General features: G+C 37.9%; 1 protein-coding gene across 2 annotated transcripts; it reads right to left on the bottom strand.

The window, feature by feature from the left end:
- Positions 1-939: 939 nt before the first annotated feature.
- LOC114366455 (MOG interacting and ectopic P-granules protein 1) lies at positions 940-18,357 on the bottom strand. Of its 2 annotated transcripts, none has more exons than XM_028323324.1 (9): positions 17,975-18,357; positions 16,910-17,409; positions 10,732-11,692; positions 9,884-10,629; positions 7,041-7,289; positions 5,961-6,220; positions 5,699-5,819; positions 5,322-5,616; positions 940-2,922 (listed from the first exon to the last, which is right to left on the bottom strand). In XM_028323324.1, the coding sequence occupies exons 2-8, from the start codon at positions 17,381-17,383 to the stop codon at positions 5,323-5,325; spliced, it is 3,105 nt and encodes a 1,034-aa protein (XP_028179125.1). In that variant the 5' UTR covers positions 17,384-17,409; positions 17,975-18,357; the 3' UTR covers positions 940-2,922; position 5,322. The 2 variants fall into 2 exon arrangements, with proteins under 2 accessions (XP_028179125.1, XP_028179124.1); XM_028323323.1 differs by having other exon boundaries at positions 940-2,905; positions 17,975-18,356.
- Positions 18,358-18,451: the final 94 nt, after the last annotated feature.

Raw genomic sequence — 18,451 nt, forward strand, 5'->3', positions numbered from 1 at the left:
ATTTCGAACGGGATAAAAAGTATCCTATGTCCTTCTCCTGGCTCTAGGGAGGTACCCTGACAATTTTCAGCTAAATCGGTTCAGCCGTTCTTGAGTTATAAGCGAAGTAACTAACACGACTTTCTTTTATATATATATATGAAATATATTTTCAAAATAACTATCAGGGGGTGATTAGTGATCGATACTGATGCCAAAAATGCAATCAGTAAAATTTTTGTCTGTCTGTCTGTCTGTCCGTCTGTCTGTCTGTCTGTCTGTCTGTCTGTCTGTCTGTCTGTCTGTATGTTCCTTATAGAAACAAAAACTACTCGACGGATTTTAACAAAACTTGGCACAATTATTCTTCATACTCCTGGGCAGGTTATAGGATACTTAGGAATTCCCACGGGAACGGGAATTAGCGGAAAAATCCTTTTGTATGAAAAATCTAAACCACTTAAGTTAGACGCTTGAAATTTGGCATGCAGGTATCTTAGTAAACTTAAAGCTTAGTTACAACAGGATATTGCAAAATTCCCACGGGAACGGGAGTTAGCGGGAAAAAACTTTTGTATGAAAAAATCTAAACCGCGTAATATAGACGCTTGAAATTTGGCATGCAGGTACCTTAGTAAACTTAAACTTAGTTACAACAGGATATTGCAAAATTCCCACGGGAACGGGAGTTACCGGGAAAAAAAATTGTATGAAAAAATCTGAACCGCGTAAGATAGATGAAGGCGGGGTAAAACGAGATCCACGCGTACGAAGTCGCGGGCGGCCGCTAGTTACATAATAAATTGCTGTCGTGACTGCGACAAGCGGCCGCAGTGAGTGTGCGAGCAATATATTTACGCACGAGCGGTAAGGATAGGTAGGCGACCGGACTTAATTACATATTATGTTTTAAAGTCTTGTAATTTAACACCAAAGAGTGTTGAATAGGGGTCNGTGTTGAATTGTGTATGATATTCTTCATTTTATGTGTAGAACGAAAAATATTGTGCGTATTTTTGTATAGCCTGTGTGAACAGAGGCGGAGTGCATTTAAATAGAAGTTAAAAATTCTTGATCAATAAGACAAGTCAATATAACCTGGTCTTGGATTAGAATAAACTTCCCGTAGGATTCAACCACTGGGATAAATGATGTCGATATACTGGTTAAAAGGACTTAAATCAGCCATTTTTATTGCTTACAAATTGATTAATCGTAAAATTTTAAAATTATGATTCACTACCGACCCGCCCCTGCTTTGCACAGGCACGTTCACCGTACAACGTATTATGCTGAAAAACCTTCATCTTGAATTACTCTATTAAAAACACATCAAAATCCGTTACATAGTTTTAAAGATAAGAAATATCCAGACGATACGGTATGTGACAACAATGATGGTGCCAATTAATAAAATTAAAACGCATCCCCTAACCAACCACGGCAATGGTAGGTTAAATGTCATTTGACATGGTTAAATGTCAAAATCTACTGGCGTGCCAGTGCCGCATGGAGATACCTAAATGTAAGTCAGAAGTGAATCAACAATAATTCGAATAAAATTGTTCAGTTTTCATAAATTCAATAAATAATTATAATAAAATTTAAATTCTTATTCATACTCACAATGACAACCGGACTTGTTATTGTATGTTTTTATCCGCGTTGGCGTACTCCTCTTTGTGCTACGTTATCACCGACATACGACAGTTACGGCTTCCTAGCGGCACGAGTGTCGCCCGCTATCATGATGGACGGTTCCATAATGAGTAAAATAAATAAAATAATATCTTATTAGTCAAATTCAATAAATTATTAACAATCACGGCATATAGTCGAGAACACGGCTTAAAACTGTAATTCGAAAGGTTGCGTGTTAACTATTGGTACACCTCGATTGGAAAGAGCCGCTCTACTTGGGGCGCTCCCGGCAGAGCTGCGTCACAACCGTCAAGCGCGACAGCGCTCTTACATAACACAAATGAGAAATGACAGCAAAGGGAGACTACAAACTCATCAGAAATAATGGTACTTACTCGATTATTTAACTGACACAATATAAAATGACAACCATATTGAATACAGATTTCAAACAAATATTAATAAACATCCAATCATCAATTCGTTGAGTCATCGTGTTTATGTAATATCTTTTTACTTTGGGACACACAACTTGCAATGATACTCATGTACACACAAAACTGTTCAGAGATAGGCAAATTTAATTTACGAGAATCAGGCACAGGCTAACATGTAGTATACATTCCAAATAGTGCGAGTTTTACTAATAGTTAACAACAATAAAATATCTATCAGTGTTCCCAATACATCACTGCCTTGATCTAATTAATGTATTTCTATAGATATTCAAAAAATTTCCAATAATCACTGGCAACAAAGGCCGGGGCAGTGAAGAGTTCCTTTGGAACTAGAATGCTAAATTCTATTCTGTAATATTATCTTAAAAAGGTTCACTTAAACGGTAAATACAATAGTAATTTACAATTCTTTAGTTAAGTCTATGAAAAATCTTATAAAATACCTATTCAAGTGAATTCGTAGTCTATGATCGTAGTTTTTTAAAAGCCCTTTTAAGAATATGTAGGGTTTCCTAAGCAATAAGCCTAACTATAAAGTTTTATATAAATATTTTTTGCAAAATAATACAAATTACTAACAGCATTCTATGTGCTAGAGTGGTATTATTGACTTATAGGCCATAACAATCAATGTCATGCATAGAGTGCATAGCACTGACACGGTATAGTTAAAATCATTTGTGTTCGGTACTTCCTACAATATTGGAATGTACACTATGAAGATGGTTAAATTTTTATATGCCTTACAATTTTTCTATATGGTGGCGAAGACGACGGCAAGCTTGAAATATATAGCGTGGTGCTCCGAACATAGGCGCAACCGCGGCCTGCAACAACATAAGTTCTAGTGAATTATAAGCAAATAGGTCGGCTCGTTTTTATAATATTGCATTTAAATTCTATGTTTATAATATAAATGTTATCATTAGAACATATAAACCACGGCGAAATATATTTGTAAGCAATAAATATTTATTTTACCGCTATACATATAATTCAGTTGCTCTTTGCAACGGTTAGGTTCGCCTACGATTTAGAATTAAATTCTAGAAGAATAGATTCTGCTAGCACGACTCGCCAGCCGACGGCAATTTGAGGATGGTCATAATCGTTTTGTCTGGTAAGCAGTATATTTTAATAAAAGTGAATCGCAATGGCGATTTTGGAAAATTCATTTTCGCCTAAATGCATACGGTTTTGTCAATATCCAAGAAATCAATAACGATCAAGCAAGCGAGGTAAAGTGGATCGATTTGAGAAAAAATCCAAGTTATCCTCCTGGGCCGAGGTCAATAATTTGATTTGAAATTATTTTCAGAAGGAAAATATAATCATTGTGAAAACGCACAGCAGCTACAATTTATTGAACAGTGAAAATGCAGAATAAACAGTTTATTCAATTCATCTTTTTCTACGAATTCCTACTATTCTTTAGTTAACTTCGTTATTGATGACCTGTACATATACGCTAATCATTAAGAAAACAATGGTTTTCTATTGTCTGAATTTGATAGACACTGTTCAAACCATGGATACTCGCTCTTGCAAGAATCGAACTTGCGTCAGCTCGCTTAGTAACACAGCGGTCAACTATAATAACTATAGCGACTAGCCGTCTAACGCATAAAAACAGTTTCGCCAGTTATTTGTAAGCCAGCATGAGTCTCGGGAAACCTGGGAGTTCGGAGAGAGACTAGATTCTGGGGTTTCAGTAGTTATTTTTATATTTGAACTAGCTTTCCGCCCGCGGCTTCGCCCGCGTGGAATTTTGTCTGTCACAGAAAAACTTTATCGCGCGCGTCCCTGTTTCAAAAACCGGGATAAAAACTATCCTATGTTCTTTCCCGGGACTCAAACTATCTCTATGCCAAATTTCATCAAAATCGGTTGCGAGGTTTAAGCGGGAAAGCGTAACAGACAGACAGACAGACAGACAGACAGACAGAGTTACTTTCGCATTTATAATATTAGTTGGGATTAGTTGGGATGAGTATCTTTAATCTTTATTGCTCGACTTGGCGGGGGCACTGCCGTGTCCCCAGATACATAATATCATACATAATATTATCCATTACAATTTTTGAATCGATTGATAACTTCGTTAATAAAATTCGTTTCAGCAAAAACAAATGTCCAAATTCGCTTTGCTCGTAGTTTTTCTACCTAATCGAATCAGAAATGTGGTGATCCGTAGTAGAACCAAAGTACATAGCTCGTATAATTGCCAAGACTCGTAGAACTAGCGGGACAGAAAAGTTCTCAAATGGCGACCACAGACCGGAAAAAGTATAATAGACGCGGGCCTACTCGCTGGACCGACGATCTGCCAAAGGTCTCGGGAAACACCTGGCTGCGGGTAGTGCAGGACTGGTTGTTGTGAAAATCCGTGGGAGTGATCGTTGTCCAGCAGTGGACGGAATTTGGTTGAATCTAATTTCGCTTTGCAAAAAGTTTTTGCTTAGTCAATCGCAATGCACATATTGACAAAAGTCATTTGCCAACCACTGTGGAACCTTCGCGAAGGGCTTATCTAAAAAGTATTGTATATAATAGTAATAGTGGACTTTTTAAGATAGGAGTGTAATATCCTATGTATGTATATTTCAACCACCCTCGAAATATGTCTTTATGTAATTTATTTGTAAAATTCTACTTCGCATAAAGCTGAACTTAAATTGATTACATTGTAAAATGTACGAACGACGACAACGAACCTAAATACTGTAGTAGGTATTTCGTTTTTCGACAAAAATTTAGAATCTTATGTGCTGTCGACTCTAAATATGCTTGATAGAAAAATGTTTCTGTTCTAAAATCATAATTATTATATTTTCGCATAGCAAATAAGAATAAGCAATACTGCACTATCATTATGGCACAAAAGGACATCAAAATACAACTCCCAACTCTTTTGTTCACACTCAACTCTTAACATTCGCATGTGCAGAACGCCTGATGTTATGCCAGTCATCGTACATTATATGAGCAATCGCATTCGCATTGGCCCAAAATGTTTAATGGGGTATCTTGTAACTTTTAATTGATTTTATTCATTATCTTTTCACATTATATTGTTGGGTATAACCTTAAACAGTGACTTTTCATTACCTATTTTTCCAGTCTTTTGTTCAATTTGATACTAACTTATTAGGAGCCTGGAATAGTTTATCTACAGACCTACCGCAACAGCTTCGGCACATCGGCAATCTGATAATTTAATATAAGTTTAAATTTAATAATTACCTTATTTCCCCTTGGCATTAGTAGTTGTCGGTTTGGCAGGCTGTGGTATTATAGTTATTTCGTCGTTGATCTTGAGCGGCTTGCCACTGGCGCCTTTAGGCGGCGGCGCGCTGGCCTTGCTTTTGTCCATGACTCGTTTGGCGACTACACTGTGCGCCGAGTACACGTGGTTCTCGAATTGCTTGTACATGCCAAATGTGGCGGTGCAGACTGTGCATTTGTACGACAGGTGGGCTGGCTTTAACGTTAAATTGTGGTCCCTGGCTACATGGTTGAGAAGCTTCCATTGGTATACCTGAATGAAAAGTTATAAATGAAAAACATTTCCATAGTTTCTGCTTATTGATCATGATTACAGACTAGGATTACGATCTTACCCTGCCACAGACAGGACATCTCCCAGCATCTTTCCCTTTGTTGGCCGCTTCCTGCATTGAGCTGGTGACTAACCCATGCGAGCCTAGTAAGTGCCGTTCTAGTCCCTGATCCGTGAAGAACCTGGAATACGAGATAATTTCATATTATTACCTCGGTAATATGACTGTGTGCTATATGACGCGGTATAGTGTACACTATTTAAGTCTCAACAACTGAAAATAACGATGTCTTAAAACTTAAAGTATCGTACAAAGACCTTACCTAAATTGACATTTTTGGCAATTAAGCGGCGGCCGATTGTAGATCATTTTCGGGTGAATTTTGACTTTATGTATCCATTGCATATGGTTCCTTAATTGCTCTAAGTCTTTGATGTATCCGTCGCATATTTCGCAGATCACGAACGAGCCCTTGGACTGCGCGCTCGGGGCCTGCTGCGGCAGCACCTGCGGCGGCGGCTGCCGCGGCAGCGGCGTGATGGATATCGACGGGTGGTGGACTGACTTTGGTTTCACGGGATTCTGAAATTACAAAGCATATTTTGATTGAAATACAAAAGTAAAGAGAGAGGGTTTATACATCTTGAAAAATTAGAGTAAGTTGGAATATAGACGGGGTATTCGTATTCCGTTCTGTTTAAATTCTCAAAGGCTTCTTACTTCGCAAAGACGCAAATGAATAAAAGATGTCATGATATTCACAAATTCTGACAAACAAATACTTCACTTCCATTGAAATTATAAATGCACAACACTTTAATAGCCTACAAAGATATTACAAGGCTCAATGAGATATACTTCTCGCACGCCGTCGAGAGTATCTGAGTATCTACTCTACTACTATCTGAGTATGTACCACTAGTACTGAGTCGCGCTGAGACCACTCCGTGCGTCAGGATCGCATGCATTGGTTAGGGTTGTCTCTTTAGTAAACACGATAGAAGTTTTTACAGGACCGGAACAGGACCGGAATGCATTCAATCTTCATAATAACCTCGGTATAAAAAAAATTGCTTCCTATTGTCGTATTTTAAAGACAAGTGAGTGAATCTCACCGCGCTGAAGCGTAATTAGACTGCAAAGCATCAGCGAAGTGTGTATCTTCGTGGATAATATCAAACACAAGTTAAAATAATAGTAAATCTTACCGCTTAAGCGAAGTTAGACTGCATAAGTATCAGCGCAGTGTGCATCTGCATGAGGATAATATAAATCACCATATATTAAAATAATGGAAAATCTTACCGATGCAGCGAAGTTACACTGCATAAGTATCAGCGCAGTGTGCATCTGCATGAGGATAATATAAATCACCATATATTAAAATAATGGAGAATCTTACCGATGCAGCGTAGTTAGACTGCATAAGTATCGGCGAGGTGTGCCTAGGCATGAGGCCGCCGCCCCGCAGGATGGGCACGCCGCGCGGCGGCAGCGTCATCGGCGAGCGCCCGCGCCCGCGGAAACCGCCTGCCGCTATGCCCAGGCCCAGGCCCATGCTCATAGGCGTCCGCACCGCGGTGCTTCCGTACGGACTGCGATTGAACGTGCTCGGGTAAGACCCCACGACGTTGTTGCGCGGTTTTGCTATCTGTAATCACCAAATTACACATTGTAGATTCTTCACGGAACAAATTGCGCTTATAATTGAATAGTGTTTTTGTTCTGTGAACGTCGTTCATTAGTTATTGGGGTTATATCATGTATGGGTGCAGGCATGGGTTTATGATTATAACATTTTTCAGCAGTACGAGGGGCGGCTGAAAAGTTTTAAGCCTAAGTATCTTCAAGTGTTATTATTGACTCGCACTAAATTTAATTAATTTGCCAATAACGTCCTTAGTATATGTACAAAATTTCATTTCATTAGCGTCATCACGTTTTTAGTAATTAATCCGTAAACATCATCATGTCTCAGTCATCCGCGCAATGTACGAAATTGAAGTACACAGTTGTCATAAAATGCCTCACAAAGAAGAACAAAACGCTGACGGTAATATTTGGAGAGATGTCGACAGTTTATGGGGAGTCTGGGCCTTCATTTGCCACCATGAAAGATTGGATCCGATAATTCAAGCATGGCAGGGAGTCGCTAAAAGATGACCGCAAGTCAGGGCGGCCAGATTTCGCCATTAACGAATAAAATAATGAAAAGTTAAAGAATCTTGCTCTAAAGATCCGCGAATTAAGCTGTGACAGATAGCTGAAGCCATAGGCATTAGCAAGGAACGTACACATGAAAAAGGGGTGTCAAAAATGCTCACGCCACTCGACAAACAGCATCGAGTCACAACTTTGCAGGAGTTTTAGGACATCTTTTGCCATAATCCTAGCAAATGTTTTTCTCACATTATCACTATTGATAAATAAATAGATCCGGCAGTACGATTCAGAGTCAAAACAAGAGTCAATGCAATGGATTAAAAAGGGAAAACGCCGCCGCGGAAATTCAAAGCGGAGCGATCGACACCGAAGCTCATAGCCACTATTTTTGGGATTGTGGAGGAATTTTATTCATTGATTACCTACTTAAAAAAAAACTAAAATAAACGGGGATTATTTTGCTTTACTGTTGATAAGAGTGCGTCAAGTGGTTGTCGAAATAATAAGAGGCAAACACTGGCGAAAGGATATCTGTTATTGCCAGACAATTTGCCCGTGAACACCGCGCATGTTGCAAGGCTTGCCCCGGGTAAAACTGGATTTCAAGAAATTAATCGAATACCACACAGTTTAGTCCGGATCCTTAGCTTTTTTTTTTTAATTCTCAAATTGGAAAAATGACCTCCAGGAACGAAGATTTTTGAGTGACAAAGAAATGAAGGCGGCGCTAAAGGCTCATTTCGAGGGCAAAGATTGCGAATTTTTTTTCAGTGGGTTAAAAGCTCTTTTACACAAATGTAAGAAGTGCGTTGTAGTAGAGGGAGATTAAGTAGAAAAATATATTTTTTATACTTTTCTATCGGCATTTTTAATACCTTAGGCTCAAAACTTTTCAGCCGCCCCTCGTACCTAGGTATCTCAAATCACCAAAAAGTAAATTGATCATCAACATCACTGCAACATGAATCTCTAAAATTATTATATCGTTTAACTAACAGAAACCATATCAATAAACAACATACAAGTAGCGCTTTAGACTAAACCACATAGGAAATTGCTCCAGATTAATCAATATTAACAATGATGAAATATTGCCTAAAACAATTCGTGCTTTCTCCGCATATTTTCCACGTTCGTGAGTTGGCGCACGCAGAGCGCGCGACCCACATGTTTCCCACCGTTTGAATACATTTAGTCTTATTTATAAAAAAAAAAACAGTCATGTTACTTCGCGCATATTTTGAAAGGACAGTGCCAGGGTCTGGACCAAGTGCTGCCCAGAATCAACCCATAGTGCATTTTGTTCCTCATGCCAATACTAATGTGTAAACCGAAGCGCACTGAAATCTATCCCTGGAGTTAAGAGAAAAAAAGAGTTTTGTTTTGAATTATTTACATACAAAATATCATCGATATATACGTACTACGTATAAGATTTCGTGATTTTGGCATTAAATAACACTCGCTATGTTAAACTTAACCATACTGCATCCGTACACCTTACTTTAGTGCGACTTAGACATTCTTTATAAGCGATCTAACGCTGTTGCAATAGTTTGGTTAGTTGACAGAAATCATTATTTCCAAAATGAAGCAAAAAGTTTTAGTTCTCTATCCTTGCGAAAAATCAATTTATTGGTGTATTACAATCGATTATTGAAGTTATTGTAAGCTAAAACTTCTTGCTCCATTTTGGAAATAATTAATTTCGGTCAACTAACTAAACTACTGAAACAGCGCTTGATCGCTTATAAATAATGTCGAAGTCGTACTAAAGTAAGGTGTACGGATGCAGTATGGTTAAGTTTAACATAGCGAGTGTTATTTAATGCCAAAATCACGAAATCTTATACGTAGTACGTATATATCGATGATATTTTGTATGTAAATAATTCAAAACAAAACTCTTTTTTTCTCTTAACTCCAGGGATAGATTTCAGTGCGCTCCGGTTTACAAATTAGTATTGGTCTGAGGAACAAAATGCACTATAGTTTCATTCTGTGCAGCACTTGGTCCAACTTCCATACATGGATTGGCACTGTCCTTTGCTGCACAATATGATATTAAAATATCTAACATACCTTTGGTATTTTAGCTGGTGGTTCCCAATCCACAGGCGGAGCTAAATTCGTTTCAGGTTTGAATTTCTTTGCACAGGCTAGCAGATGTCGCGCTAATTTTCCTTTCCCGTTGTCCTCAAACGGACAGTTTGAGCACTGATGGTATGACGGCGCTCTCTCCAGTCGACCTTTTACGTTATGCTCTGCTTCCATATGATACAAAATTTCATGCGGACTTCGAATTTCAAACGAACAAAAATTACATTTGTACATGTTATTTTTCATATGTGGAATCTCTAAATGGTTAGCCATGGCGAGCATCGACTCTGTTTTGAAACTGCATAGCTCACACTTCTTTTGGGGCTGCACATAAGGTGCATTATTTTCTTTACTAAATTCTAGATTTTTCTTAAGTTGTGCTATAGATGATTCTGTTGCTCTAGTGTTTTGACCAGACTTCTTTTCCTTGTATAATTTGCGATTTTGTTGTTTCAACAAATCGGTTTGCACAAATTCTTGGACAAGGTTAAGACCAATATTAATGAAAAACTTTCCTAGTGAGCAATCCATAGAGCTATGAACATTGGCCTTGCTTGAACAAATCTTATCAGCAGTCAACTCGGTCACATTTTTTATCTGGTCAATTGGTTCAGTTTTATCTTTCACTACAATTTTGTCCTCCTCATCGCTCAGTGCATCATCAGACTCTGAAGCGGACTCCCCGTCCCACGATGCATCATCGTCATCATTCCTCCGCCTTCGTCGCTCTGCGAAAACAATTTAGCATTTATTTCAATGAATACCCTTTAACACTGTATTATGATCTGTGAAATTAAAAATAGCAGAAAATAAAGAAATACTAAACCTACCTCTATCAGATTTTTTCTTTTTCTCTTGTTCTTCTGATTTCTGCGTGGACTGGGCCTCGCTTTCAGAACCGTCATCCTTTTCTTTATCCGTGTCTTCTTCCTTATTATCTTTTTGCTTTTGCTCTTCCAGTTCTTTACCTAACTTGAATACAAACTCTCTAAAAGGTTTTAAAGACGGCTTTTCATATACATAAGGTACAATAAATGAGGGTGCTTCTACGACGAACATATCGTCTGTCAAAGATGGTAAAATAGGTGGTGTAGGCGTTTGTGATACCTGTGTGGATGTACTTTTAGTGCTGCTAACTGGTGTCACCGTTGTGCCACGCGCAACAATGCTTTGATATAAATGCTGGGCGTTGAGAACCGAAGTAGATGTTGAAACGGAAGGCTTTATTAACACTGAAGTATTTTTAGGAGGTGAACCTGAGTTTGTATCAATAATGACAACAGTTGGTTCTTTTTTATTATTATTCCCATGCTTCATTTGTTTGGCTGCCATCTCAACTAGTGCTTTAGTATCGTTAATTACAATTGGTTTGCCCTTACGTAATGAAGATTCGTTGAACGATATTTCTTCTATATCAGACTCAATTCCATTTTGAACGTCATCATTATATCTTTTACGTTTTATTGCCCTGCTGCTACGTCTAAGTGGCAAAGTTTCCTTGACAGTAGCAGATTTTATTTCGGAAGCCACTACACAGTCATCATTGTCACTTTCAATTTCATGTATTTCAGAAGTTTTAGAATCACCGTTTTGACTTTCAGATTCTCTTTCTATGTCTAATACAATAATATCACTTGTCCTGATATTTTCTGATTGGACATCTTGTGAAGTTTCATCTCCCTCATCTTCTGAACCAGAGTCAATGCTTACTGTGTCTTCGGCTTTGCGTTCATCAGATACAATAGAATCATCCTCAGCAGATGATTCATCGGACTCGTCATCAATCGAAGTCTGAAAGCAAGAAATGACGAATTAGGCCACTTTAATAATACTACAACGTTCGCCACAGCCGACGAGATGGAAAAGGCAGCAAAATGTATAAAATACGGAATAACATCTGAAACTACACAATACTGCCGCTACACTACTTCATTTGCTTAGCTGTCACCGTCAAGCCCAGGTGAAATCGCACAGCACACGATATCAACTATTTCTAGTTTCGTCCCTTACCCATACCCTTTTGATAACATTTATTTAATAATGAGCAAGAGCAATTATGATGCGACAGGAAAAAAATCATACTATGTATGCACACAATAGCATAATTTTTATAAGATTGTCAATGTTATTTTATAAACAATTATTGATCTCTCCAGAGCCGAAAACCCTGAAAACGTCAGCATTATAATTTTAAAACACCTAGGGGGATTTTATTATGCTATTTTGGTATGCAGGACATGAATGCGTATGAATGGCAGATTTAAATTAAAAGACGTCAGAAACTATGTAAAGTTTTAGACGAACATATTTCTTCTAGTCTGGTGGACGGCGAAAATGTACGAGGGGCGGCTGAAAAGTTTTGAGCCTAGGGTATTAAAAATGCCGATAGAAAAGTGTAAAAAATATATTTTTCTATTTAATCTCCCTCTACTACAACGGACTTCTTACATTTGTGTAAAAGAGCTTTTAACCCACTGAAAAAAAAATCGCAATCTTTGCCTTCGAAATGAGCCTTTAACGCCGCCTTCATTTCTTTGTCACTCAAAAATCTTCGTCCCTGGAAGTATTTTTTCCAATTTGAGAATTAGACAAAATAGCTAGGGATTCGGACTAAACTGTGTGGTGGGTGATTAATTTCTTGAAATCCAGTTTTACCCGGGGCAAGCCATGCAAAATGCGCGGTGTGCGCGGGTGAATTGTCTTGCAGTAACAGATTTCCTTTCGCCAGTTTGCCTCTTAATATTTCAACAACCACTTGACGCACTCCTATCAACAGTACAGCATAATAATCCCCGTTTATTGTAGATTTTTTTAAGTATCAATAGTCAATGAATAAAATTCCGCCACAATCCCAAAAATAGTGGCTATATAGCTTGGGTGTCGATCGCTCCACTTTGAATTTCCGCGACGGCGTTTTCCCTTTTGAATCCATTGCCTTGACTTTTATTTAGACTCTAGATCGTACTGCCGGATCTATTATTTATCAATAGTGATAATGTGAGAAAAAAAATTGTTCGGATTATGGCCAAAGATGTCCTAAAACTCCTGCGAAGTTGTGACTCGACACTGGTTGTCGAGCGGCGTGAGCATTTTTGGCACCCATCGCGCGCACCCCTATTTCATGTGCAAATGTGTATGAAAAATATCGCCGATACGTTCCTTGCTGCTGCCTATGGCTTCAGCTATCTGTCACAATTTAATTCGCTGATCTCTAAAGCAAGATTCTTTAAATTTTCATTATTTTATTCGTTAATGGCGAAATCGGGCCGCCCTGACTTGCGGTCATCTTTTAGAGACTCCCTGCCATGCTTGAACTATCGGATCCAATCTTTCATGATGTCAAATTAAGGCCCAGACTCCCCATAAACTATAGACATCTCTTCAAATGTTACCGTCAGCGTTTTGTTCCTCTTTTTGAGGAATTTTATGACAACTGTGTACTTCGATTTCGTACATTGCGCGGATGACTGAGACATGATGATGTTTACGGATTAATTACTAAAAGCGTGATAATGCTAATGAAATGAAACTTTGTACATATACTAAGGAGGTTATTGGCAAGTTATTTAAATTTAGCGCGAGTCAATAATAGCACTTGTAGATACTTAGGCTCAAAACTTTTCAGCCGCCCCTCGTAGCATAATATTTTCTAAGAATGAGATTGGCTACGCAACATACAGAGAAGTCCGAAAACGAAAAAAATTGATGATAATACAGGATGATAAACACTTTATTGGGAGACATTATCCAAGACTCGTTAAAAAGGTTTTTCATACAAAACAACGTCCCCCCCCCCCCCTCTCTAAAAACTAAACTGTTGGCTTGAAAAATCTGGGAAAGTTCATAGTAATACTGCTTTTCATGAACTTTCAAGGAAAACTATAACGGTTAAAATAGATCAGTTAGTTTAAGAGTAATAGTCTTTTAACTCATGTATTATAGTAAATTACTTAACTAATAATAATTCCTTAGCAGAAAATATTAAAAATTACTTTACATGAAGTAATTGCTTGCTTCTGAAATATATTGTATTAACGACGGACAATACGGAACCCTACATTGCGCGTGGCACGACACGCACTTGGCCAAATTTTTTAAATCTAATATTTTTTGACATAATATTACAAGACCAGTGGGCTGAGTGTGAGTTTTGTGTGAGCAAGTTTAAAAAAATCAATATCCGATATATATCAAGCCAGTTTTGATGATATATATCAACTTTTAAAATTTGTTACTGTATTTGTACTTTTTGACATAAGATTTTTATTTTTTTAGTTGATTTTGCCGTATTTAAAAGAATATTTTATGTTTTTGCTTTATTTGTCAGATTTTAAGTTTAAAAACATTAAAAACATGTTTATGTAACACATATGCAATAGTATTCATGAATAATACAATAAAATAATAGTATGGCTTTCATACAAAATTGATATATATCAAAGTTGATATATATCGGATATATATCATAAATATCCGATATTTTGATATTTATAATAAATATCGGATATTTTCGAACCCTGAAAAAATGTATGAAAATTTTAGTTTTTGAAAGTTTCCCGCTAGGGGCGCTGTTCAATCCGTCATACATTAACGCCCGTATTCACAAACATTACTATGAGGTCTGACAGTGCGCGCGGACGCACAGGTTGATACACGAACCAATGACAGAGCTCTATTTAACGCTGTGCGTTCGATTTGCTGCTTCACTTAAGCAAGCATTGTTTGTGAATACGGGCGTTAGTGTAATTTTTTGACGCGCTCACTAGTGAGCAGGTTTAATAAAAACTCACACTAGGCCCTCTGACAAAAAGAAGAAGAAGACTTTGACATTATAGTGTCATTCTCGACAATGCGCCAGGGCAGGGGTGGTAAGCATTGTGGTTGAAACTTAAGCAGGTGGCGTGACGTCACGGCACCGCCTATGTTTGAGTTCCACGCGAAAATATGTAGGTAATTTAAATAATTAATTTCTCAGCCGTTTCTTTATGGATTTCAAAATAACTTAACCGGCTTTTAGTTTTGGTCTATATTTAATCCCATTCAGAGAAATATTAAATGTTTTCAATTTCTCCATTATGTACAACACCTGGGCTTCAAATAATGAAAATGCATGACATTGAACACACTTAATTGGGTCCACCAAATAAATATTTCTAAGGCAAGCATTCAAAACAAATTGTTACTTGACCCACAATATTGTTTGACCATACATGCATTTTACCAGTTCTCACTTATTTCGAAAGAGGTATTTGCACTGACTAAGAATTTATTAAGCTTGTTCTAATAACGTGCCATGGAAAAGATGAAACTGGCATAAAAATAAGTGAAAAGAGAAAGAGTTATTATGATACATAACTAGCTTTTGCCCGCGGCTTCAACCGCGTGAAATTTCGTTTGTCACAGATCGTCATAAATTATAGCCTATAAGCAATAATACTGTAAAGTTTCATCAAAATCCGTGCAGTAGTTTTTGCGTGAAAGAGTAACAAACATCCAGACATCCAAACTTTCGCATTTATAATATTAGTAGGATAGTAGGATAATGGAAAACAAACTAAATACTCAATACGTTTATAGAAATAAGAATTTATTATGGAATAAATGACGCAAAAATAACATGTGGTCACCCCAGGAATGGAACAAGGAAAACACTACACACCTAGGGAAAGGATGGATCGCCGGGACTACTCCCAATAACATTATCCGAAGTTTCATTATGTTTCTCTCCCTCTCACACAAAGCCAGATGCCACCATAATCGTTGGGGACAGATGACGTGAAACTACGTATAGCTGGGATAACATATTGTGGTAAATAGATAGATATAATAAAGGTAAGCCATCCAAATAGACTGCTTTGCCCATTCTCTTTTCACTGTCAGACTGAATCCCGTACAGCCGCGATTATCATACCCTTTCCGCTGTCAACACGAGTCAAAGGAACCCGCCAGCGTTTAAATACGCGGTCGTCTCATTTACCATGGCAACGACCCCTGATTTTGATTTTGCGGAATAATAAATATTATAGCAAATTTTGAGGCACATCGTCGGCGCGTGGTTTTGGTCACTGTTTCTCTTTTTTTGCCCGCATTAAGAAATCATTTTAAAACTTGAACGGCCAAAGTTCTATGGGATCCTATAAGGGCCTCCGCTAAAACTCGCGCGGGTACACGGGGCGGGTGCCCCCCCACAGCGAGCCCGCGCCTGCCTGCGACGGCCGTGCCCGTGACGTGCCCGCGCGTCTTTTAGCGGAGGTCCTAAGACCTCCAACCTCATAGCATCAACGTGAAGGCGAAAACCACTCGCTGTCCTCCAGTGCCAGTGAGACGGTAACAGACGGTTTAGAAAAACCGGCTCCGATCTTCACTCGGTGCGTGCATAAACGTAATCATTTTCTACCTCTAGACGACCGCTCAGGTCAGAGAGAGGGGCGCATCGAGATATAGGAATGGCTCTCGCCCTGCCGTGCCAGCGCCACGGCATTGCCTTGCCGCGGGGGTTTACAACCACGCGAAAGTAATACCGCTTGGTGGTTCGGGGGCGCGATAACCGCCCCCACTGCTACATAACACAAGGTACAAAAACAGGTTAAAATATCTTTGCCAACCAAAATTGACCACTTGTGTCTGTCTTCGGAAAGAAAAAATTCGCTTAAAAGCCAAAATTGGTAAATGAAATTTAGTATTTCATCTTTAATTTGCTCTATACATTAGGATTGCAAAATAATATTATAGAAGTCCATAGATGATAAATAAATATCCTGCTACAAGCTCTAGTCAATAGATTTTTTCAATAGAATAATGGTAATGGCTATGTATGGGAGTGTCAATCGAAATATGCAAGTGTTTAGAGTTGTGTGGTATAGTAGGTAAGTGAAATATGAATAACAACATATAATTTGGAAAAAAGATTATTCTCATATGATCTTGTCTGCACAAGTTTTAGTCAAGCTGCTGTTTTATTCAAACATTTTGTGAACCTATGGGAGTAATAAATTTAAAACTACACACCTGTTTCCCACCTTCACCTTTGTCAACAATGTGATTGTCTTCATTATTTTGATCATTTATCTCCCCTGACTTCTCTTGTTCCACAACTTCCGTATTAAGTGAATTGGAGACTGGCTTTGGAGAATGCTCATTGCTGTTACTACAGTGATTATTTACTGAATGGTTGCTATGTTCTTGATCTATCTGCAGTTCAGGTGTGCCCTTGGAACATTCATTGGGTGGTTTGTTGTTGGATTCACTACTATTCTCATTGAGCAAGTTTTCTGTAACACCATTGCCCGTTGAGCAGTCATTTGTCTCGCTGTCTACATGATTGCCAGTCTCTGAATTATTGCTATTCTCACCATTGTTTTTAATATCATCACAGTCTGTTAAGGTAACTTTTTGGAGACTTTGTTCGTTTTCATGTGAACTTGGAAGGTCTACTTCCATGCCCTCCTCCATAGTACCATTTACATCCCCATTCATTTTCATCCCAAGCTACATTCCATAGGGTAGACCTGTCAAAACAGTAATAAAATAAGGTTATGTTTTCAAAACTATGATCATAATATGAGAAGTCAAAGTGTTTGAGCGTCATATTTTTTATAGTAGAAACGCCCCCCTCCCGCCGCTCTTCTCCCCCCCTGGTAAGCCACTGGCAATCAAAATGGCGGTTCCATGGTACCGCTCAGTAGAGCTACGTGTACCATCTCAAGATACCACCATTGCAAGGTCGCGTTACAACGTCAAAATAAAAAATGCAAAAACCATGCCATGTCAAGATGCTAATTCAACAGTAAATATTTTTAACAAATGTAAACAAATCTCGTAGACGAAACATTAAGTACTTTAAAAGAAAATAATAATCTGTCATTAATCTTCAGTTGGAAAACGAGGTCCATGAAATAAAAATTATTAACTTATTACTCCCAGTAAATACGCCGTATTATGTAGTTTTTACATACTTTTTCGTCTATCCTAAATAAGTAAACATTCGATGCCGGTTAAACTTCACTAATTAATCTAAAGGATTCAAAGAATATTTGATTCTTATTATCTTTAATTAATTGTAAATATATTTACCTATTCCAGACTATGCAGCTTTTGGAGAACTTTTCTGGTTCTCAGTCACTACTTTGGTTATTTCAATGGTGGATCCGAGAGTTTATTTTCTTCTATGAATTGACCCTTCACCTTGATGGCAATATTCTTGAAATTCTCACAATTCTCTTGCCCTATGAAACCCAGAACGTGCACTTACACTAAATTCACAATTAAATCACAAGAGAAAATTTTAAAAGTTAAAATTTTTATTAGACTGCACAAAACTCTCACCACCGCACAATCGCAATATGGCGACGTTAAAAGAGAGAGAGAGATACAGTCACGTGACCAACCAAATGGCGCAAATTTTCAATTTTCATTATTTATATATATATTTTTTAATATGACTCCAAAATCACAAAAAATATGCTAGCACTAGCTAAATGCAAAAACCTAAAACTATATTTTCTCCTATTTTTTGAATATTTTCGCTTTCTGACTGAACTCTGAAGTTTC

This window comes from Ostrinia furnacalis, unplaced genomic scaffold, assembly GCF_004193835.3.
Source record: "Ostrinia furnacalis isolate ACB-3 unplaced genomic scaffold, ASM419383v2 OfSCF0635, whole genome shotgun sequence".
Taxonomy (NCBI): domain Eukaryota; kingdom Metazoa; phylum Arthropoda; class Insecta; order Lepidoptera; family Crambidae; genus Ostrinia; species Ostrinia furnacalis.